At 39.8% G+C, this 23,602-nt stretch overlaps 1 protein-coding gene across 4 annotated transcripts in view; it reads left to right on the top strand.

Moving 5' to 3' along the window:
* AOAH (acyloxyacyl hydrolase) overlaps positions 1-23,602 on the top strand; it is a 178,404-nt gene that overhangs the window by 98,292 nt on the left and 56,510 nt on the right. For all 4 annotated transcript variants that reach the window (XM_082399520.1, XM_082399517.1, XM_082399519.1 and 1 more), the window contains one exon: positions 8,103-8,194. In XM_082399520.1, the coding sequence (XP_082255646.1) occupies positions 8,103-8,194 (92 nt within the window). The remainder of the gene's footprint in view (positions 1-8,102; positions 8,195-23,602) is intronic.

Raw genomic sequence — 23,602 nt, 5'->3', positions numbered from 1 at the left:
AGGAAGAGCAAGAGCTTGTGACGAGCCTGGAGGTCTGAGGGGCTGCAGGTGGTTGAGTGGTGGGAGAGACGGGACCGGGAGAAGAGGCTGGGGCACTTGGTGGTGCCACATGGTGGATGACGTTGAATAGCGGCAGTAGCCTGTAGAGCGGCCTTTCCCAAACTTGGCCGGTCACTGCAGCTATTTAGGGCACTTCTTAAAAATAAGAATTCTAGGGCCCCACCACAAACCTACCCAAACAGGATCCATATTTTAAAGAACCTCCCCACGAGATTCTGGGATACACCGCTGAAGACTGCAGCACTAACTCAAGTTGGAAGGATAGAAAGAGCAAGGTTTTGTGACAGCTTCTTGGTAGCAGGTGAAACAGAGGAGAGAAAGAAACTGAGATCATTTTTATGAGTGAGATAGTGGGTTGGAGAGCCCAGCTCAGGCCTGGTCATTAGGTGGTCCAGTAACGGATTCCCATGTCCTCACCTCTGTAGCTTGACTGTGGACTTTGGGCTTCTTCTAGAATCTAAGCCTGGATTTTACCTCTCAAAGGAAAACTACCCCCGCCTCAGACAAACAGCAGCCCTACTGCTTCAGGAATGACTAAACCTTAGCAAAATCCAATGATGGTATCTCGAGTAGACTTTTATGATAAGCACCCTTTGTTGCCCGTTTCTGGCCCTTAGAGGAGTTTTTTTTCTGTTTGTGAAAGAATTTTTTTCATTGGTCCCATGAAAGATTGATTTGTGAACATGACATTTTTTAAAAATATTGACTGATTGATTGATTGATTTGGTTGCACCGGGTCTTAGTTGAGGCAGGCGGGCTCACATTTTAAACTCTTGTTTTCTCACTTTTATGAATTTGGATACAGTTCTCCAATCCCTCTGGAAATGATGATGGAAGGAATTGAATTTGTAGAAAAAGTCCAACTACACAATGCATTTTCACTGGATATGGGGCAGTTAGATAAAAGCATCCCTCCACTCATTCATTGAATAAATAAATCATGGGGTTAGAGATGAACTAGTAAATAATAGAAAAAGGAAAAGGAAAAGACTAAGAGGAGCTGACAAGGTAAAAATAAAAAAAAAATAAAAAGAGCTATTTTCAGGCAAAATGATGAAAGATTGTTGCCTGCCATTCTGTCCTCTTTATATTTACTGGTCATATTTGCTAGAATTCTTTATTTGACTTTATCTTCTCTGCTCCATAAGTTTTTGGACTGGCATAGGGTCAAAGATGAAATACTATACCTTTTCCCTGAAAATCACTTATTTAGCTCAAGTTGAAGTTTAAATGTGCATTGAATAGACATCATCCCTGGAGCTGAGCAGTTACTGTTACTGATCTGCTTGTATGTACTATGTTGTAGGCTGCTGAATTTAGAGGTAATTTGTTACATAGCAATAGATAACTGGTAAATTTTGTGTTTGGGGTTGGGCGGAGTGGGGGAGTTTGTTGGTCTTCCTTGTATATAATATGATGGATTTAGCCTTGTGTTTTTACATATGGCATAGCCAATGCTTAAACTCTTTTTCCCTACCCCTCTTCCACTGGCTCCATCTTACTAACCTTACAGGACTTACACTGGATAACATTTCTTTCAAGATTCCTTCCCCAAATCTCCACATGTGGAATAGGTATCTTTTCTATTACCCTGGACTTCTTATCAATACCACTAATAGCTAACTTTTATTGAGCACTTACAATTCTAAACTTTAGGCACAGATTATCTTTTCTAATCCTCTCAACCACCCAATGATATAGGTGCTGTTATTTGTCCATTCTATAGATAAGAAACTGAGTGAGACACAGAGGAGTTAAAGAAAGTCTTCCAGGTTACTCAGCTGAGAAGTGTTTATTTTCTGTGCCCCTCTAGACTGTGAGCTCCACGAATAAGGCACAGTGGTCAACAGAATGCCAGTCTGGCACTTGCTGTGTTTCTCAGTCTCCTTCTCTCTCTCTCTCTCTCTCTCTGTATGTAATGAATTATAGGGCCACAGGGACCTCAACAGCAGACTCGTCTCACTGCACATGAGTTGCTAAAGTTTACAAATCTAACTCAGAGTTACATTATGTTCTTAAAGTTGTCTATATCAAAGCATTAGCTGAGTGAACAGTGCTGCCTGGTCTACTTAAGCCTGAGATTACAGAGGCAGAAACCTGATGATTTGTTCTCTCCTTGTTCCCCCAGAACTTCTTCTGCCAGGCCCCGCTGGAAGATAAACCTCCAGAGCAGCAGAGTGCACTGTTCTCTGTGGCTACCTTTCCCCAGCATGTGTCAGGCCCTGGGAATGTGAGTGGGGTGTGTGTGTAGGTGTCTGTGTAGGGTCCACATATCATTTCAGTACTTATCCCCAGAACACTCATTCTGCATTCTTTATAAATTATGCATGGCTTCCATAAAAGAGAAACACAGAGGAGGAAAAGTTGCAGACAACTCTAGAGATATCTATAGGCTTCTGAACTTCTTACCCGAAGCAGTGTCTGAGAGACCGTCCCCTCAGCAGGCAATCAGGAAACCTCATTTTCAAAAACTAGCAAACCCAGCTTAGCCAATGTTGTGATTCCAGGAGATCTGGCAGCTTAAGGGAAAAGCAAGGACCAGATACAATAGGGCTATCAAAAGCTGAGCTTATGAGGACCCCTGTCTGCTCCAAGCCTCTCCTTTCTTAGTTCCACCAGAACCTGGGTTCAAATCCCAGCACCACTGTTTACCGGCTCTGTGACTTTGGCAAGTTATCCAAATTCCCTCTAAGTGCTCTTCTCAATAGTTTTTCTGGGCCCTGATGCCCAATGTAAGGGATTCTTCCACCAACAGAAAATACAGAAATCCTCCGTGGACCAGAATGAGTGATGGGAGGTGCCACCTTAAAAGGGCCTTTTTCAGTATCTCTGATTGGGTTGAGGCATGGTCATTTAATTTACTGCTGTTTGTATGAGACCTGGGTACTTGTTCTTTTTTTTTTTTTTTAATTTATTTATTTTTGGCTGCGTTGAGTCTTTGTTGCTGCGCACAGGCTTTCTCTAGTTGCAGCAAGTGGGGTCTACACTTCGTTGCGGTGCACGGCCTTCTCATTGTGGTGGCTTCTCTTGTTGCGGAGCACTGGCTCTAGGCACGGGCTTCGGTAGTTGTGGCACGTGGGCTCAGTAGTTGTGGCTCATGGGCTCTAGAGCCCAGGCTCATTAGTTGCTGCACACGGGCTTAGTTGCTCTGTGGCATGTGGGATCTTCCCAGACCAGGGCTCGAACCTGTGTCCCCTGCATTGACAGGCAGATTCTTAACCACTGTGCCACCAGGGAAGCCATAGACCTGTGTACTTCTTCTTTTCTAAGAGGTAATATCCAGCTTCTGATACACAGTGGTTGCTCAAAAAGTGATTACACAAAAAATGGTATACACTTGCCAATTATGACATAAAACATTTTTATGTCATTGATAAAATCAGAAGAAAACTTGAAGCAATGCAGTAGTTGATTTAATACTCATTGAGTTTCTGATGCTCTTTACAAGTCTGGAAAATGTTTCTTGGTAAATATAAAGTCTTTCCACATATGCACATTTAAGGTACATTTAAGATGAGTTTCCTGAGAACATAAATGCTTAAGAAGAATAAGCAGGAGCTCATGAGGGAGATCTTAATTTGCATATTTCCTGCCTTAAATACCTGAAATATCTTGAGTATAATGTTGCTTAAATAAGGCTTTTAGTGTTTAATGTGATATGACTTAAACATTCTCTTTTTGCTAAGGTCTATAAAACCTTTGGCTGTTACTTCTCATTTTTAGCTACCAAATTTCCTAAGGAAGAACAAATATGTTGAGGCTTCCATTTGTCTGCTCAAGTCTTTTCTATTATCTGGCAATAAACTTTATTCTTCTTAAAACCTGGGACAATCCACTTGGAAAGGGAGAGACTAGGTGATCCATCCTAAACATGATGCTTTACATAGTGTAGGCCTTGTGCCTGTCAACCTGCTTCTCTCACTGTCTTTTGGTCCTCCCAACAGTCTTATTGAAGTAGATAGGATATAATGAGAGACGTCAGAGCTGGAACGCTGGTAAAGCTACATTTTCCTTGATTTTGCACAGTTAGTAGTAGTAAAACCTTGCCATAACACCATAAGTGATGTCGAAAATATTTAACCAGGAAAACACAAATTTGCGTTATTTCAAGGTCAATCAAATAACCAGGATACACCTATGCAGTTTACCTTCCTGGGCCTTCTAGGGCTAAAACTATGGAATGCAAACCCACCCTGATCCCAGCTATAATTCAGCACCTGGTAGGGATGATTCCACAGATGGTGAGGGCTTCTTGAAGAGCAAAGGGTCCAGGATTCTCCCAGGTAGTTGAGACCATTTCTTCAGGTTGATCCAGAGAGATTGAGCTGGGAGAATGCTGGGGACATGGAGACCCCACTTCTCAAGACAGGGTGGCTGGCCATTTCCTCACTGGTCCTACCCCTTTCTCAACATCTTTTCTTCCCCCACCAGGGAGATAAATTTTTTTTACCCAACCCTGATTGAGAACGGGGGCTGCATGAAGTATGGAACCTATTTCCAGAGTGTCATATCCAAACCATGAAATTTTACTGTATTTGTAGAGCCAGACATAGAAGTCAGATCTCCTAATTCCTAGAGCAGAGCCCTTTCCCCACTTTGCTGGCACACTTCAGAACTACCATCCCCGCCATTATTATTCCAGGCTGCAGAGGGTATCAGACACACCTTCCTATGTCAGCAGAGTTCTTGCCTAACAACTTCTTCTGAAAGAGAGAGCAGACCCACCCAGAATCAGAAGCCCAGTTCCAAACCCAGTTTCCCAAATCTGGGCTTGTCATTGTGCGGATGACTGAGAAAAATGTGAGAGGGTGGTGTGGGGGAGTGTTGTATCGTTCTTTTAAGTTTTAACATGTTTTTACAGGTTGCTAACTTACTTAACACAGCTCATAAATTCTGCCTGCATCTCACAAACCACTTGCTTGCTCACTATCTCGACTTACCACATCTTATGATTTTTATCTATTCTATTTGTTTTTCTTGTCTTCTCCAGCAGAATTGAATATTCTCAAATCCTACAGCAAGCACACATTATAAGCAGAAAGGCCTAGGGAAAAAAAATAAGATAAACAAACAGAGAAAACATTTGATTTATAGTGCCAGGAGGAACAAAAACTAAAAGAGAGTTCCTGCTCAAAACTCCACCACGGTAATGTGGTGGGTGCTTCTTGCTAAGGGGGAACAAAGTGCCAGTCACTGGAATTGCATGGTGCTCTGAGACTTACTGGGAGCCTCCTTTCCATGAGTTTGTTGCTGCTCCTTTGACGGGGATAAATCATAACAAATACAGATGCATCCCAAGAAGCCGTCCTTCCCAACCACCTCCCATCCACTTCCAGCACCTACTGTGCTGGAAATCACACTTGGGATAAGAATAAGGCTGGAGACCTTGGGATTGACATGTGCAAGGGGGAGGTGATTGAGGAAAGCGGAGTGAAGGAAGCTCACAGAGCCATGGAAAAGAGTGCAAGGCACCATGGGATAACCAGTGCATGTGGAATATATTTATTATATGACTTAGTTTGAGAAGTCAGCATAATAGAAGGGTTTATATCTTGGACCCCTGAATCATAAGAACTATAAGCAAATTGTCCAATTCAGGCCATGTCCTCATTTTCTAGGGCTGCCACAGCAAAGAACCACAAACTGGGTGACTTAAAACCAAGGAAATTTATTCTCATAGTTTTGGAAGTTGGAAGGTGGAGATCAAGATGTCAGCAGGATGGTTCCTCCTGAGGGATCTGAGAGAGATTCTGTTCCATGCCTCTTTTCTAGCTTCTCTTCTTCTGCTTCTTATAAGAACCCCTAATCATATTGGACTAGGAACCCTTCCTACTCCAACCTCATCTTCACTTAACTAATTACATCTGCAATGACCCAATTACAAATAAAGTCACATTCTGAGATGTTGATGGTTAGGCCTTTAACCCAACTTTTGGGGGAACGCATTCAATTAGTAGCAGTCCAAAACTGAGAAATACAAATTTTATTTTATTTCTTTTGAGTACTCATTCTCTATATGATACTAGGAACGATCACACACTCTGAAGCAGGAAGAATGAGTAGATTCCATTATATATTATATACATATAAATAATACAAAGTGTTAAGAGTGGTTATCTCATAATAGTTATCTCTTAAGGAGAGGTGATGGGGGACTTTCACTTCCACATTGTATATTACTGTAATGTTTGAATTTTTATAAGAAGCATGTACTACTTTGTAATCAGAAAAAACAATAAAGATACATTTTTGAATGGTTAAGGAGAGAGAAATGTGGCTTTTCCTTCCCTCACAGCCTCCATATTCAGATTCTCTCTAGGAGACAAGGTAAGGATGATCATGGGTGAGAAAGTGAGCAGGGGGCAGGACCGTAGGCCATTTGAAAAGTCGTATTCAGTGCTACAATTGCTTTGATGTGATTTGTCTTAGGCATTATCTTTCATTTCTTTTTCATTTTAAAATAAGATTGAAGGTGGACTCAAGGCTTTCATGTTCATCCAAAGGGGGCATGGGTTTTCAAGGTTGAGAAACACAGAGCACATGAAGGAGATGACATTATTTCCTGAAATAAACTGCTTCCTGCAGCCAGGCACTGAGGTTTCCTGTCAGCCAAGGCAAAAAGGGATCATTGGCTTTCCGAGATTTTATCCAAACTGGGATTCCCAGGTAAAATACAGGACACCCACTTAAATTTGAATTTAGATACACAACAAATAATTTTTAAAGTATAAGTATGTTCCAAATATTGTCCAGGACATACTAATACTAAAAATTATTCCCTGTTTAATTTCAATTCAACTTTCTGCATATTCCTTTTTTTAAACTGTGGTGAAATACACATAACATGAAATTGGCCATCTTAACATTTTTAAACGTACAGTTCAGTAGTGTTAAGTATATTCATACTGTTATACAACCAACGTCCAGAACTTTTCATCTTGCAAAACTGAAACTCTATACCCATTAAATAGCAACTCCCCATTTCCTCTCCCCCCAATCCCTGTCAATTACCATACTACTTAATGTCTCTGTGAATTTGACTACTCTTGATAGCTCATACAAATAGAATCATGCAGTATTTGTCTTTTTGTGACTGGCTTCTTTCACTTGGCATAATTTCCTCAAGGTTCATCCATGTTGTAGCATGTGTCAGAATTTCCATCTTTTTTAAGACTGAATAGTATTCTGCTGAATGTATATACCACATTTTGTTTATAGAAACTCAAATTTCACTGAGCATCTGTATTTTTATTTGCTAAATCTGGCAACCCTATTCTGAACACATCAATCTAGATAAGCTTTTTCTAGGAATTAGACCAGAGGGGAGGAGGAACAATCAGGAGACACAGCTGGCAACATTTTTCTTCTGTGATTTTGCACAAGTCATAGAATGTGGTTCAAAGGAATTCTAATTTTGTCAACACTCTATGTCAGGAGTTCTTGAGCAGGAGCCTATGCAAGAGTTGCAGGAGTTCTGTGAACCCCTTGAAATCACAGGCCATGTTGAGTATATGTGCATCTTCGTGAAGAAAGGAACCACAATTAGATTTTTCAAAGGTGTCTGAGGACCCCCCTCCCACCCAAGGAGGTCAGGAGGCACCATCCTAATGACTGAAGGCATAGCTTTGAACTCAGGGAAGGCATATTTGCTGGAGGCTTGGGTATTATTATTTTCCGGACAATCAATTTTCTGATTATCTAGCCTTAGAAATGGAGAAAATCTCAGAAATTAAAGAGTGGAAAGTTTACTTGTCTACTGAAGCACCTCTCTCAAATGAGGGATGAATATGAGCTGCCATGCGTTCTACATTTTTCCCAGGAGCTGAATGGAAGCCAGTTCATGAATGATGCTGATCTTTGTGAATTTTCTGATGATGGTTAACCTTAAGAGGTATATGCTTTAAATGCAAAGGCCCTTAAAGAAAGAGATTAAGAAAGAGAGTGAGAGAGAGGCAGACAGACCACAATGCCTGAGCAATAATCTTACTCCTTATAGAAAACAAGTGATCATTTTGATAATTACTACTTTATTTTTCCTTTAGAAATCCTTCTTCAATTTACCAACAGCTCTTACCAATGAGCTCGACTGGCCCCAACTCTCTGGCGCTACTGGATTTCTGGACTCCACTAGCGGGTATGTATGTTTGCACACCCTCAAACATTTCAATATGTCTATGTAAGGAAACAACAGGAGATGAGATTTGTCCCCAAGATGTTGAAATGAGAATTATTAGAAATTGCTTCTGGAACATGAGTGGCATACAACAAACCCACCACTGACATAGAGTCTACCGTGTGGTAGGGCATTATGCAAATTAGACTTTACCCCTGCTTGAAAGGAGTGGGTTTTCCTGCTCAGGGGCTCTAGAGTTGACCTCTGATGAAAAATACTCAAGCACATCACTGAATTTTTCTGACTCAAGAGACAAAGAAGTTTACTTGCTTATATATTCTCATATATTAACATTTTAAAAGGCAGCAGGCAGTTCTATTTTTAGTTTTTTAAGGAACCTCCGTACTGTTCTCCATAGTGGCTGTATCAATTTACATTCCCACCAACAGTGCAAGAGTGTTCCCTTTTCTCCACACCCTCTCCAGCATTTATTGTTTGTAGATTTTTTGATGATGGCCATTCTGGTGTGAGATGATATCGCACTGTAGTTTTGATTTGCATTTCTCTAGTGATTAATGATGTTGAGCATTCTTTCATGTGTTTGTTGGCAATCTGTATATCTTCTTTGGAGAAATGTCTATTTAGGTCTTCTGCCCATTTTTGAATTGGGTTGTTTGTTTTTTTGATATTGAGCTGCATGAGCTGTTAAAAAAAAAAAAAAAAAAAAAGGCAACAGGCAAGTCTCAAGGTCCTAGAATCATCCTGGCTTTAATGCTCTGCAGTTGAAAGTAGAGAAGATGCATGGTGAGTCTGAGTGACACACAAGCCCAGTGTGCTGGGTGTGATTGAGTGTTGTCTCGGGGCCTGGGGACAGCCATTTAGAGTTTGAGCACCCCATTTTTTAATTTAATAGAGGACATCGCATATCATGAATAATTTATTCTTATCTTTACTCACTCATTTTTAAAATACTTATTAAATACTTACTACCTAATAAGGCACAGATGCTGTAGCTATTTCAAAGATAAATAAGGCTCATCCTGTCTCTGCAGTCAACTATAATCAAGGAGGGCAGATGAGAGAAATGTGCAAACAATGTGAATACGAGTTAGATGTGCCAAAAGACAACTGTCAACACAGAGCTACAGGGGTCAATAATGGAAGAAGAATTCATGGAAATGGTCAACAGCAACCTCCTTTTGGGGTGTTTGGCCAGGGGCTCAAACCTGAAAGGATTTAGGAGATGGGGGCAATGAAAAAGGTAGAGAAAAAGCTAGAAAAGATAACCAAACTTCAGGAAATGGCGCTCATATTTATGTAGAAATCATAATTTCCCTTATATTCGTGAATATAAGGGAAAGTAAGAGAAATGTGTTTTCAAGTTTAGGTGTAGATTTTCAAGTTTAATCATGTAAAAAAAATTAGGTCAGTCCTTGTCATTAGTGTAACAGTACTTACAGTGTGATTAATAGAGATAGTAGGAAGTAACCTTCATAGGCATTCCCTACATACCAAACACTGTACTGAGTGTTATTTAGAGGTTTTCTCATTTCATCTCTTTGTGAGGTGGGTGGTATTATTTTCTGCATTTCAAAGTTGAGGAATCTAAGGGCTAAGTAGATAGGCTAAGAAACTTGACCAAGGCCACAGGTGAATAAGAAGTGGTAGGATCCGCCATCATGGAACCTTGTGAATAATGGAACCAGAGAATAATCTGGTGAGCCAAGGCACTCCTAGCTCACAACTTCCAACTTTTATGTGCTGTTTTTATTCTACCTGTGGGAACGCGACCCCCTTTAGCCATTGTCCCTTTGTTTGAGTGTAGCTCTAGGATGAGGAAATGACCAAGAACCAAAGATGCCCTCCCCACGTGAAGAGGTGGCATGCATTGTTTCAGACGTTGATCATGTGCCCATTGTCCCTTCTTAGGGCCCCCATACTCCCAGTGGTCTGGGGCCTCTGACACCCTTCCACAGGCCCTCTTTCCCCAGCTGCAGTTGCTGTGGTCTTTGTCACCTGGAACACGTCCAGAGATAGCCTGGCTAAGGCAGCATTCAGGACAACAGTCTTGTTTATCTCCCCACTGTCAATATCAAAATTGAGAAAGTATTATTTAAGTACCTCCACGCAATCCAGCTATCTATGTATAAGAGTACTTGGAAATTTCTCTAAATCCAGGCTTTTATGACAAACAAAAAGAATTAGTTATGAATGAGAAATGGACACAGTTTACCATACTTTTAATGGAAGCTTAAATTTACATATGAACCCCACCTTTTGACCTAAAGCCTCATGAAGTTGCCGTTGAAGAAATACTAGTCTGATGTTTAAAATTAATTGTTAAATAGTTTAAACCTTCACTGGAGACACTCAAAGAATGAAAGGGTAATCCATTCCCATGCGCAGCTAAAATGATGAAAACTTGTTTCCTCATCTTTTTCCACTTACAGCTCATACCCACCAATAGTTGCCCCACATGTCCTAAATCCAATTTTCCTAAAATCTCTACCCAAACTTAGCACCTGCTCCCAAGCAGACTCTGTTCAGTTGTTTTCAGTTTTTGTTGGGCGGTGGCAGCGGGAGCCAGTGTCCCTCTTTCTTTTCTACCTCTATTCTGTCCTCAGACCAGGGGGTTCCTCCTTTATCAATGTGAAATCCTGCTAGCTCTCCAGTACTATTGCAGTTTCCACCCATCATCCTATCAGAACCCAGAAGGCAGACAGATCTTCCTTAGGAGAAAGGCAGCGGGGGGAAAAGGGAGAGGAAAAGTTGTAAGTCATCAGACACAAATGGTTTATAATTCTTATGAGGGCTATGCAGAGAGATTCTGACCACACGGCACGAAGGAAGGAACCGTCTAGGTGCAGCTTACGTGAAAATCATCTCTATCGTGAGCTAGTCTATGCTGACATAGCACCTTCTTGTATTAGGCTCTGTACTGCTATTTACAAAACAGTCTGCTATGCAACTTGCTCAGTGTTGACTCTAAGCATTATCCTTACCAGCTGTATTTCTAAGGAGATGCACGCCTCAGCTGGTTGGCCACCTGCCCTGCAGGGTATTTTTTCTCTATGCTTTTGTGGGCCCAAGTTATCTAGTTATCTCTCTCTTAGTGGTCTTTTGCCACCTGTTTCTGTGTACTGTGCCTGTGTTCTCTGCCATTTAGCGGGAATGGAGAAGACTATATTTAACTCCTTTGGATAGAAAAGGAAATTCTCTGTCTGGAATCAGTTGCAATGGATCCCCCATTAAGCAAAAACACAGCAGCATGACAGTCCCTGTGTGTCACCATCCAGTATGTCCCTTGTAGCAGTAGCTCCTATTAAACTGTCTCATATACTCTCATGTAAATTATATCTGCAGATAACCTGTGCTAGGCCAGTCTCCTTAAAAGAACAAAGAGTTATCAAGTGTGTAACAATTACTAAAGAGAGATTGGCATAGGATGGGGGTCCTCTTCTGGTGGAATCAGGAGAATAAATAGAACATTGACCTAGAGGAAGTGTTTGCAAGAGATGTGGCAGCTGCCATAGGCATTTTGAGCAAATGTCCCTTTGAGTCCAAATGCTTATCAACATGGGACAGAATTTATGGATTTCTCTATTCAACTGGATCTCTAGAAAGTGCCTCCTATTATCTGTGATCAGCCTCGTGCTTTGGGTATTAACAGTGTTCTTTGGATATGTACCTTTGAAAGCAAAAGTTTGGAAGAGAAGATGGTTGCTTTCCTTTCCTTCTTCCATTATGCCCTCCACCCCCTCAAAATTTAGTATCTCCTATATGAGATGAATATAACTCTAATTGAAATTACATGCATGTATTAAAAGACAAACATAACCGCTTAGTTTTACAAATCTTTACATCCTTCAGTTGAGTCAACATTAATGAAATCTGTTCTCTTGGCTCTCAGGCTTCAGAAAATTCAAAAAGTTATATCCCTTAAAACCATGTGCTTTCTGAAAGAAATTGAGTAGTTCAAAGGCAAAAACAAAAAACAAAAAGCCCTCTGTGAGGTTGGCAGCTTGGGGCCTGGGACCCTGACAATAGGGAGAACTCTAACAATAAGTGAGAAGAAAAAAGTATTCTTTAAAGATTAAAAATAGTTATTTGTGTTCAGATCACTTTCAAAAGTAATTAATTTAACAGGAAAATCCTATTTAGGTTAAAGAAGCCAAGGCCCAGTAACCCATGTAGAAAGAATGTAGAAGGATAAAAAACAATACCAAAACTTCAGGAAGGAAGAACTTCTTGTTTAAAAGCAATACATAAATAGATAAGGGAGATTAAGAGGTACAGACCTCTAGCTGCAAAATAAATGAGTCTCAGGAATGAAGTGTACAGTGTGGGAAATATAGGCAATAACTATGTAACATCTTTGTATGGCGATAGATGGTAACTAGACTTATGGTGATCATTTTGAAATGCATAAAAATATCGAATCACTATGTTGTGTATCAGGAACTAACAGAGTGTTATAGGTCAATTATACTTCAAAAACAAACAAACAAACTCATAGAAAAAGATCAGATTTGTGGTTACCAGAGGGTAGGGGGAGGGGGAATTGGATGAAGACAATCAAAAGGTACAAAGGTACAAACTTACAGTTATAAGATAAATGAGTACTAGGGATGTAATGTACGAAATGATAAACATAATTAACACTACTACACATTATATATGACAGTTGTTAAGAGAATAAACCCTAAGAATTCTCATCACAAGGAAAATAATTTTTTTATGCTGTATCTATAAGAGATGATGGCTGTTCATTGAACTTATTATGATAATCATTTCATGATGGATGTAAGTCAAATCAATATGCAGTACACCTTAAGCTTATATGGTGATGTGTGTCAGTTATATCTCAATGAAACTGGAAGAGCAAAATGCAACATCTAAAATTCCAGAGCACTGTGAGTCTGTGTGGTAGAGTAGGAAGAAGTCTGTGTTTACAGGTGAAAGGGTTCTGGTTCTGTGTGGCTGTTAGGTGGAACATTTAGCATCCCTGGACTTCATTTATATGATGAAGTGGAGTTGCACCTGCCGATCTCTGAAGTTCTCCCGATATTCGAGTTTGGTTGTTGTAGGGCAACATGATGTTCAAGTCCACATCCTACTTTATGCTGCTGCTTGATTTAGAAGCATTAGGGAAAACTGCTGGAGAGAGATGCTCCTGCTTCTCTCCACCAAATATGCTTTCTCCAACCCTTAACTAGCCGTGCCTTGAGAAAAGATATGACTAAGTTTATGGGTCAGAGCCTGAAATATTCTAGGAACCATGTTTCTCTAGGGCCAGGGATACTGTGCAATAGAATTCAAGCTCATACATAGTAAGCCCTGCATTAGGTGTTTGACCAGCTTATTAGCTAAAGTGGTTCTCCATTATAATCCTTTATGCATACTATTTCTTCCAAACGACCCCAAGAGAGGGAAACAGGTGACTCCAAATCCTTAACAGAAATAACCACCTGAACCCAGTGCCTCTAACCTGAGAATTTATGATTATCCAAATCCCCTTCTGAAAGTGAGGCCAGGAGTCGGTCCAGTCAGTGGAGTTCTGCCTGCCGGGGCTAAATGATAGAGAAGTTCTTCAAAGCTGGGAGGAAGAGCAGGGCAACAGACACAACTTAAAAAAAAATAAAGTAAGCCTGCAGTTAGCCTTAAAAAGTCAGGAAAGCCAAAAGAACCAAAAACAATGACCAAAGTTACCATATCAAGCTAGAGAGTTAAGAGTGAGACCAGTGGGACCAACATAAGTGGGTGCAAACTACATGGAATTTTCTGGAGTAACTGTTGTTCCCTTTGCTTCTGACTTAAATTTGCTATTTGGGGCCAGAAACAGAGCAAACGCTTAGAAAGAAATAGACAAAGCCATTGTTATAAGTGGCACAGTAATGCTATTCAAGGACATTTAAACACACATCTTTGATGAGAGGTGTCCTAGAATCTGAGTGTTAGAGGTTATCTATTCTCTCCAACCCAATAGACATTATATGAGAGAACAGTTTTGAAAAGCAGTGTATAACTCCAAACCAAGTCACTTGGGGCATTAAAAACATAAAATTGGAGAGAAGGGATTTGCAGCTAACATTTGCTAACCTAATTTCCTGTTTAAAAAAAAAAAAAGACATGTAAGTACGAAGCACTAATAGGCTTAATAACCTTATTAAAACCATTATTCAAAAATTACATGTGGGGCTTCCCTGGTGGCGCAGTGGTTGAGAGTCTGCCTGCCAATGCAGGGGACACGGGTTCGAACCCTGGTCTTCGGGGATCCCACATGCCGCGGAGCAACTGGGCCCATGAGCCACAGTTACTGAGCCTGCGCGTCTGGAGCCTGTGCTCCGCAACAAGAGAGGCCGCGACAGTGAGAGGCCCGCGCACCGCGATGAAGAGTGGTCCCTGCTTGCCGCAACTAGAGAAAACCCTCGCACAGAAACGAAGACCGAACACAGCCATAAAATAAATAAAAATAAATACATTAAAAAAAAAAAGAAATATATTTCATAAAAAAAAATTACATGTGATATAATTACAAACGATTAGACATCTTATAATTATACTTTGCAAAACAAATAATTAGCCAAAGAGTTGGTCATTTTGAGGTTGGGTGAGGCTGATTGGAGTGAGAGATAGTCTACATCAGTGATTCTCCAAGTGTGGTCCATGGACCCCTGGGGGTGGGTCTCTAAGACTTTTTCAGGGGGTCCACAGGATAAAACTATTTCACAACAATGCTAAAACAGTAGTTACCTTTTGCACTGTGTAGCCGTTTGAACTGATGGTGAAAAAGCAATGGTGGGTAAAAAACTACTGACATCTGAGCATGAATCAAAGCAGTAGCACCAAACTATATTAGTAGTCACTGTGGTCTTCACCTCCACACCTCCTGGATTAAAAAAGAGGGGATATCTTCCCTTGAAAGTGTCACCTATAAGGTAGAAAAAAAATTATTAATTTTATTAAAGTAAGTACATAATTTTTAATAATTTCATCTGATGAAACGGGAAGTATGCATAGGGCACTTCTGCTGCATAACAAAATATGATGGTTATCCTAAGGAAAAGCACTTGTGTGAGAGAGTTGAGAACTGAATTAGTCAGTTTTTCATGGAACACCTTTCTTACTGAAGAAGACTGGAAAACAAATTATAGTTATTTAGACTTGGATATATGGCAGGTATTATATCTAAAATGAATGCAATGAGCTTGTCACTTCAAGGAAAACAACTGACAGTATTGATTACCAATCATAAAATTTGAGCTTTCAGAGAAAATTTAGAATTTTTGAAAAGTTGTATCTTCTACTATAAACTTGACAGCTTCCTAATACTCCAAGTCCTTTCCAATGAGATACGTGGTGCTTGCAACAAGTATGATTTTTCAATATTGTATTATAAGATGCATCAACATTTGGAATATCTGCATAACTCAGTAAACCAATATTTTCTAAATGACCAGTTTGTGATATATGAAATCATGCCTGGGTGAAAGATCCATTCAAAGTACAAGCTAGTTCAATGCACTTGAATGCAACATCATGCAAAAAGTCCATTTCAGATTCCATATTGCAACTAATCAGCCTTTAAGAAACAACTGCTTGCTGAGTTTTGGTGTAGAATCAAAGAAGGCTATCGGTTGTTATCTAAAAAGGATATTAAAATGTTATTCACTTTCCACCTAAATGTATACTTAAGACAAGATTTTCGTCATATAATTCCATTAAAAGAACATATCACAACAGACAATGCAGAAGCAGATGTGAGAACCTAGCTGTCTTCTATTGGCATTAAGTCAGACATTGAAGAGATTTGCAGAATGGTAAAATGATGCTTTTCTTCTCACTAATTGGGGGAAGGGTTGGAAAATATTTTTTTTTCAGAAAACAAATATTTCATTTATGTTAACATGTAATGGGCTTATTATTTTAAATGATTAATAATTAAATGATCTTTCAAATGTCTAAGTTTTAAGTTCCAGTATATAAATATTGACAGCTATAACTCACATAAACAAAAGCTCTCTGGTTTCTTCAATAATTTTAAAAACATAAAGTGGTCCTGAGAGAAAAAAATTGAGAATTTCTGTTACAGGGAGTGAGTGTAGAAAAGAGATGTGGCTGAGGAGAGTGGCTGGGGGATGCCAACATGTAGAGGTTAGGGAAGAGAAGGAACAGCCCTCAAAGAGGAAAGAAAACTAGAAGCATTTAGTGTCCTGGAGGCCAAGTGAAGAAAGTGTTTCCAAAGGAGAAGTGCCCATCAGCCAGATGGTGCCTGAGGAAGAGGAAGATGAGAACTGAGAAGGACCACTGGGTGTCCAGACAGTGATCACGGGGACACTTTGACCAGAAACGTTTCAGTGGGGCGGAGATGGAAGTCTGATTGGAGAGAGTAGGTTCAGGAGATGATGAAGTAAATGCAGGTGAGCATACACAACTCATAGCGAGTTTTACTATCAAAGGGAGCAGAGAAGTGAGGTGATAGCCGATGGGGAATAAAAGATGAGGGAGACATTTTTAGATGAGAAATCCTGCAGCATGCTTGTGGAGTTAGGAAGAGCCAAAAGAGGGAGAAAGGTGGACAAAGGAAGGAACAGGTCTTAGACAAGGCAAGAAGGGATGGAATGCAGGCGCAGGGAGGCGCTGCCTGGGGCAGGAAGGACCACCTGGAGACACCGACTGCTAGCCCAGGACTCTTCCTGCCGTGTACTGACAAATCTCTCCACTGCGGTGATGTCCCCTTTGACCCTACTTAGTTTTTTTTTTTTTGACCCTACTTAGTTTTTAATTTTATTTTTTAATTTATTCAAATCATGAATACATTTCTATTTTACAAAACATACTGAGCTATGTAATGTAAAAAGCCAAAGCCCTTTCCCAATTTCATTCCCTTTCTCAGAAGAAAGTCCCATTATCAATTTAGTGTGGTTTCTTACAGACCCTTTCTATGTATCTGTACATAAAGAAGTAAATGCTTTGTTGGGGTTTTCCTGTAAATGACATCATACTATGCATAACATACTATAAATTAATGCTTTAACAATACTTCTTGAAACACTTTCCATTCTTGTGCAGAATGGTATTTCATAGTATGGTTGTTTTATTCTCCTACTGATGGACAGTCAACTTAATTCCAAATCCTCATTAATTCCAATAATGCTGTAATGAACATTCTATGGTTCTCTTTATGACTACATGTGAGGATGTCTTTAGAAAAAAATTACTGGATCAGAATGTATACATTTTTAATTTTTTATAATCCTTCCAAAAAGGCTATACCAATTTACAGTCCCACAAATATCGTATAAGAATACTTGTTTCCCCACACCTTTGTCAATACCGGATATTGACAAATATCTTCTTAATTTTTTTCTGATCTAACAAAAATATTTTATTGCTCTTCTAATATGTAACCTCTTGATTACTAGTGAGTTTGAAAATTTTTCATAGGCATTGAACCTCAGCTTTGTCTTACCCAGTTACCCCCATTCACGCTTCAACAACCACCAGTCAGGGGTCAGTTCCTTTTGACGGCCTCTCCATACTAACCCCCTGATATAGTAACTAATCTGACTATACGATTCTCTCCAGTGCTCCTATTTTGCCCGTTCAATACCAATGTCATCTCACTTGTCATAACTGTAATTTGACGGGTGCAGAGAAGGAGTGTAAATTTGTCAGACAGTTTACTCACTGTCTCCCCACTCCACCCACCCCGTACCAGACTCTGAGCATCTCGAGTGCCAGAATTCGGCTTGACTTCACTCTGGAGCCCTAGCCCCTGGCACAGAGTGTGGCACCATAGTAGGTACTCAATAAAAGAATCACTAAGTTTATAATGACATCACTTTATATTTGCAGAGTGTGGTACTATCTACAAACCTCCTTCCCTTGCATTTACTCAGATTGCCTAAATCAAATCAGATTTGCAGGAATTAACATTTCAGGGAAAACACCAGGAACATGGGAGGAGGAGTATAAACAGCATGAATCTGATCACCAGCTGCATAACGGGACGCATATAAAAATAAATCAGTGTAACTTAAGCCTTTGGACTTCTAAGTGGGTTCGATCATAAATATGCTACAAGAAATTAGCAAATTCATCACAATATTAAAATAACTGCACAGTCAACAAATTGGAGAAAATAAGTTTAAAGTAAAATTATCAATTCAGTAGTCAGGTAGAAAGAGTAAAACAAAGGAGAGATCTGCTATTTGGTCAATAATAGATAAATTAAGCATTGATGTGAATTTTTGTCAAGAATGATATAATTTTACAGCAATCTAGATTGATCAGAGTAAATGTACAACCTCCAAATTTTTCTAGTAGAATTCTTGTAACCAACTGAACTTGAGATTTTAGGCCATCTCATAAAGCTCAAATATAGATCACAGAGATAGTTCATCAATATTCTTCAAAAACTGTTCTGTGAAACGCTGGTTCCACAAGATGTTAAAAGGTATTATGTACACTTTTTAAAAAGATTCCTAGGTCAAATAAGTTTTGGAAATGCTGGTTTAAATAAAGGGAAACAGTTTTATTCAGTGTAAGGCTTATCAGAGTCTTCAATAACCCCCAAAACTTTGTATAGCTCCAAGATATAATATGAAACATTTCTTAAACTAATCTGACCACAGAACCATGTAGAATGTGTGTCTGTTTTATGAGAAAAATACGTCTCAAGAAACTAGTGTTGCACAGAGCATCCTTTGAGAAATACTTTTGCGATTACTAAAACAATCTTCTTCTATGCCACAAATGATCTTTTCAGATTTGTAAGCATCCACAGGCTTAAATCCCTCAGTTTTATCACAGTTTAAAGTTTACCCTGATACAGTGGCCTAGAATCAAATCTGAGGCTGGCAAAAGCCAGGATGGAGAGAGTTATAATGCCACAAGCTCAGAGAAGGGCAGAGGAAGGAATCTTAGTGGAAAGTTAACAGGTAAGAAGCCTTGTGTGAGTACAGCAGCTTATGAATTATTGAACACGATGCCCCTGAAGTCTATTTCCCTCTACTATTTTGCTGCTCCAAATTCAAAATCTATCATGCTGTCTTGCTAATCTTTTCATGTCTGAACTCCTGGGACCTCCTCTGCAGTCATCCTCACCCTGCAAGCCCCCCTGCATAATTAGTCCATTGCCAGGCTCTTTGAATACACAACGAGTCATAGTCTGCATGTTTATCTCTCTCTGAGGCTGAAATCTTGCTTCTCCTGTGATGTGATGCAGTGAATTAGGGGTTACACAGGGCTCTGGGATGTGGCTAGTATCAAAGAGCTAGAAGGAATTTTAAAAGTTCTTTAATCCATCTCCCTGGCCCCATGGTGGCCTGACCTCCATCCACATCGGAAAGAAAATTATCCACCCTTGTCTTAAAACTTCCTAGCAGTAGAGGTCCCTGAATAAAGTCTGTCTAGTCTCTAAATTATCCAACTTTATCCCAATCCACTCCCCTGTCCTAACCCTTCACATCAAATGTTACCATTTATCTCTCACTTACCTTCCAAGCCCCAGTCTTTTTTGTGTGACTAATTCCCATTCAGCTTCACAGGGTCTCAGAATTTATACCCAAACTAGCTGTGCTGCTAAAGAGAGTCAGAAATAGACTCAGAAACAGGACCTGATACATCACTGTTGCTTGAATAATATTTCACTCGGTTTATTCCAAAAAACCCCTGATATGCTAAGCCCTTTGGGAAACTGTTATGTTGCCTCTCTCCAAGTGGGTTCTGCTTGGAATCAACATAGGAGGTGATAATTTTTTCAATTTTAAAACAACCCTTTTAATTTGTCTGCATTATTCTTGAGGCTTGTTCTTAATTTTACTCTTTCTTTTGTTTTGTTTTTCTTTCAGCCATAGCGAAACGAGAGAGGGGGGTGGTCATTAGAAAGCTCTCAGAGAAAGTGGTTTTTGTATTACCTGAGCCCATGTTGGGGAAAGCAACTAGTAGACATTCTGAGATTTATCTGTTTTGAATTTTGGTATTAGAAATCAAAATATGACTACTGTGTCCTCAGTGAAAGGGCTATACGTCCCAGGCCCTACAATAGATGGAGCTGATCAAACTGGGAATTTAATATGGTGAACCTCCAAGCCTACTCTCAATGCTGAGGGCACCCCAGCTTAGACACTGGGGAATGTGTGAGGAAGAGAACTTTCAAACACTCCTTCTCTGCACCCCTCAAATTACAGGACTAAAGCTATTACCTCTTCTACTCACCTGTTGGACTGGGTTTTGATGCACGACAGAGGAAAAAGAGAAATAAAGATCATAAAGGAAACTGGAGTCCAAGTAGGGAAAGGGGAGTGAGAAGAGGGGAATTTGAAACCAGAATGGTGATCACCATTAACCTTACTATGCGTGGTGACCTCAGTTTAGCCTATTAATTCAAGTTTCACTGACCCTGTATGTAAATAACTTTCTATTAAGCAATCTCCTCCATTTATAGGCATCTCAAATATTGTATTACAAGCTTCTCAACATATTGTACTGATCCCTCTATCTTCTCAGAATTCCTGAGCACTGCATGAGAAATTCAATTCCTAAGATTTATAAGAGAGGTTATGTATTGAGAATGGGGATGAAAGAAAATAGTAACTTTTTAGGTGAAATAGTTTCTAGTACTTAGTATTACAAAACCTTAATCCCAAAATTCTAGATGCTATTTCTGCTCAGAAATAGTAATGGAGCTATTTGCTTATTGATAAAGATTTCTATGTTCTTTCTGTAACGTGTGACTAGCTGTATCTATAATATTAATATCCACACTGTTTACTCTCCATGAGCAGGTCAAGAGCAAAACAATATTTCAGTACATAGATTCCATTTTTAGAATGATCAAAAATACCTTTCTGGCTAAATATTGGTAACAATTACTTTCCCAAAGGAAAATAACCCCTCTTTATTGACTGTGAAATTATTTTAGTATTGAACTCAGATCTAATGTCCATTTCCTATCTGCTTTTTCAAAATATAATAAAATAGTCAAGGCAGAGGGCATAGATGATGCAGTGTATAAAGTATTCATTTCAGCCTTCTGGGTAAGATAGCAGATTGAACAAAGCATTTACTTCTCTTCCTTGAGAAACCCCACTAAAATGACAGTAAACGAATTTGTCCACAAGGACAAAGAGAACAGGAAGAGCCAACGGCCACAAAATGTTGGAAGCCAGAAAGCAGAAGGACAAGTGGTAACTGACTTAGTCTATTCAAGAAAGTTGCATCCTAAACTAGGAGGAGGGACGGCTGAGAAGCAACCCAGTCTACACCGCAGAACCCCAGAGGCCTTGGGAACTGGCTCTGTATGGTAGCTCTAGAAATGAAAGTGAGGCTAAAAACAAGTCTTGGTTGAAAGATTATTGAAGAAGTAGTTAGATCCTCGGATCTCTTCCCCTCCCTTATTCTGATATAAGACTAGGGTTTCTTCTCTGGAGATGCTAAAATCAAGAGCTTCTGGACTGGAAGACAGCAGACAAGGGGAGGTAGGAGCATTGTGCTAAAACACAAGCATGCTGAATCTGAAGTCCACCCACCCCTGGACCCAGAGGGCTGGCAACCCAGCTGGAGACTAGAAGACCCTTCTCTGGGGAATCTGCACATCCTAAGAGGAAAGCCCCAAAGACTCGGACAGCAGGGGTTCCCTGAGAAAGGCCCAGCCAGCCCACCCTCTAGTAAGGGCCACAGACAAAAAGCCACACCCAGCAGGCCCACTTTCCAATCAGCTTTTGAGTTTTCAACTAGTTTCCACTTTTACACATAAGCCAACAACCCACGATCATCAGATATCTGAGACCAACCTCGATGGTGAAAAACAATACAAAAACAAAGAGAAAAACAACTTCAAGATAACAGAGACAATGCTCCAGGGGGAAATTTTTTTTAACTTTAATTAATATCCTACTTATAAAAATAACTAAAATGATATCTTCAAAAAAGTAAGAGGAGATATTACATTCATGAAATAAAAACATTATACTAAAATTAAAGAAATATTCAGAGACCAAAAAAGATCATTGGAAGATTATACTAACGACATAAGATGAATTTCATGGATGTATTGAAAAATCATGTTGAGGATATCATCCAGAAAATAGAGCAAAAGACAAAGAGATGGAAACTAAGACAGAAAAACTAGGAAAATTAGAGGGCCAGTCTAGGTGACCCAGTATCCAAATAATAGGAGTTCTAAGAAAGGAAGAAATCATCAATGGAATAATTCAAGAACACCTCTCAGAACTGAGTGACATGAATTTTTCCAGGTTGAAAGGGTGTCTAACACTGAATGGAAATAGAACCACACCACCTTGTCATCATGACACTTCAGAACACTTGGAACAGATGCTACTCAGGTTCTCAAAGGATTGAGGCACAGAATGGCTTCAGACAACAACACAGGTAGGTCAGGATCCAATGGATCGATTCCTTCAAACTTATGAGGGAAAACGATATTAATCCAGAATTCTATAAGCATCTGTTCTGGACATCGATTGTTGTATAAAAAGTACTCCAAAGTTTAGTGGCTTAAAACAAGGCATTTTTATACCTCACAGTTTGGGAGGTCAGGAATTCAGGCAGAGCTTGGCTGGCCAATTCTTCCTCTCCATGTAATATTGACCATGGACACGACAGTATTCACTTAGTGCTGGGCTGGAGGGTCCAAGATGGCTTCACTCACACGAAGTGGGTGCCTGACAAGGGGTGACCAGAAGGCTGGGTTAAGCTGGATCTCTTTTCCTTTCCAGGTAGGGCTTTTTTTTTTTTAATAAACTTTAATTTTTGAGCAGTTTTAGGTTTACAGAAAAAATGAGCAGAAAGTACTGAGAGTTCCCATATACTCCCTCATCTCCTCAATTCCCCCTATTATTAACATCTCACATTAGTGTGGTTGATTTGTTATAAATGAAGAGCCAACATTGATACATTATTCTTAACTGAAGTCCATAGTTTACATTAGGGTTTATTCTTTGTGTTGTGCATTCTATGGGTTTTGACAAATGCATAATGACATATATCCACCATTACAGTATTGTACAGATTAGTTTCACTGCCCTAAAAAGCCCCTGTACTCCACCTATTGATACCCCCCCCCCCTTAACCCCTGGAAACCACTGATCTTTTTATTGTCTCCATGTTTTGCCTTTTCCAGAATGTCACATAGTTGGAATCATACAGTATGTAGCCTTTTCAGACTGGCTTCTTTTACTTAGCAATATGCACTTAAGCTTCCTCTATGTCTCTTCATGGCGTAATAGCTCACTTCCTTTTATTGCTGAATAATAGTCCTTTGTATGGGTGTACCACGGTTTGTTTATCTATTCACCTATTGAAGGACATCTTTGTTGCTTCCACTATAGGGCCTTTTTAACATGGTGTCTCCAGAAAGACAGTCAGACTTCTTAGGTGGTGGACCAGGGCTCCAAGAGACCA

The sequence above is a fragment of the Balaenoptera borealis genome (assembly GCF_965194805.1).
Source record: "Balaenoptera borealis genome assembly, chromosome: 7".
NCBI lineage: Eukaryota > Metazoa > Chordata > Mammalia > Artiodactyla > Balaenopteridae > Balaenoptera > Balaenoptera borealis.
The sequence above is the reverse complement of the archived record's forward strand: the minus strand, read 5'-3'. Positions and strand labels throughout refer to the sequence as shown.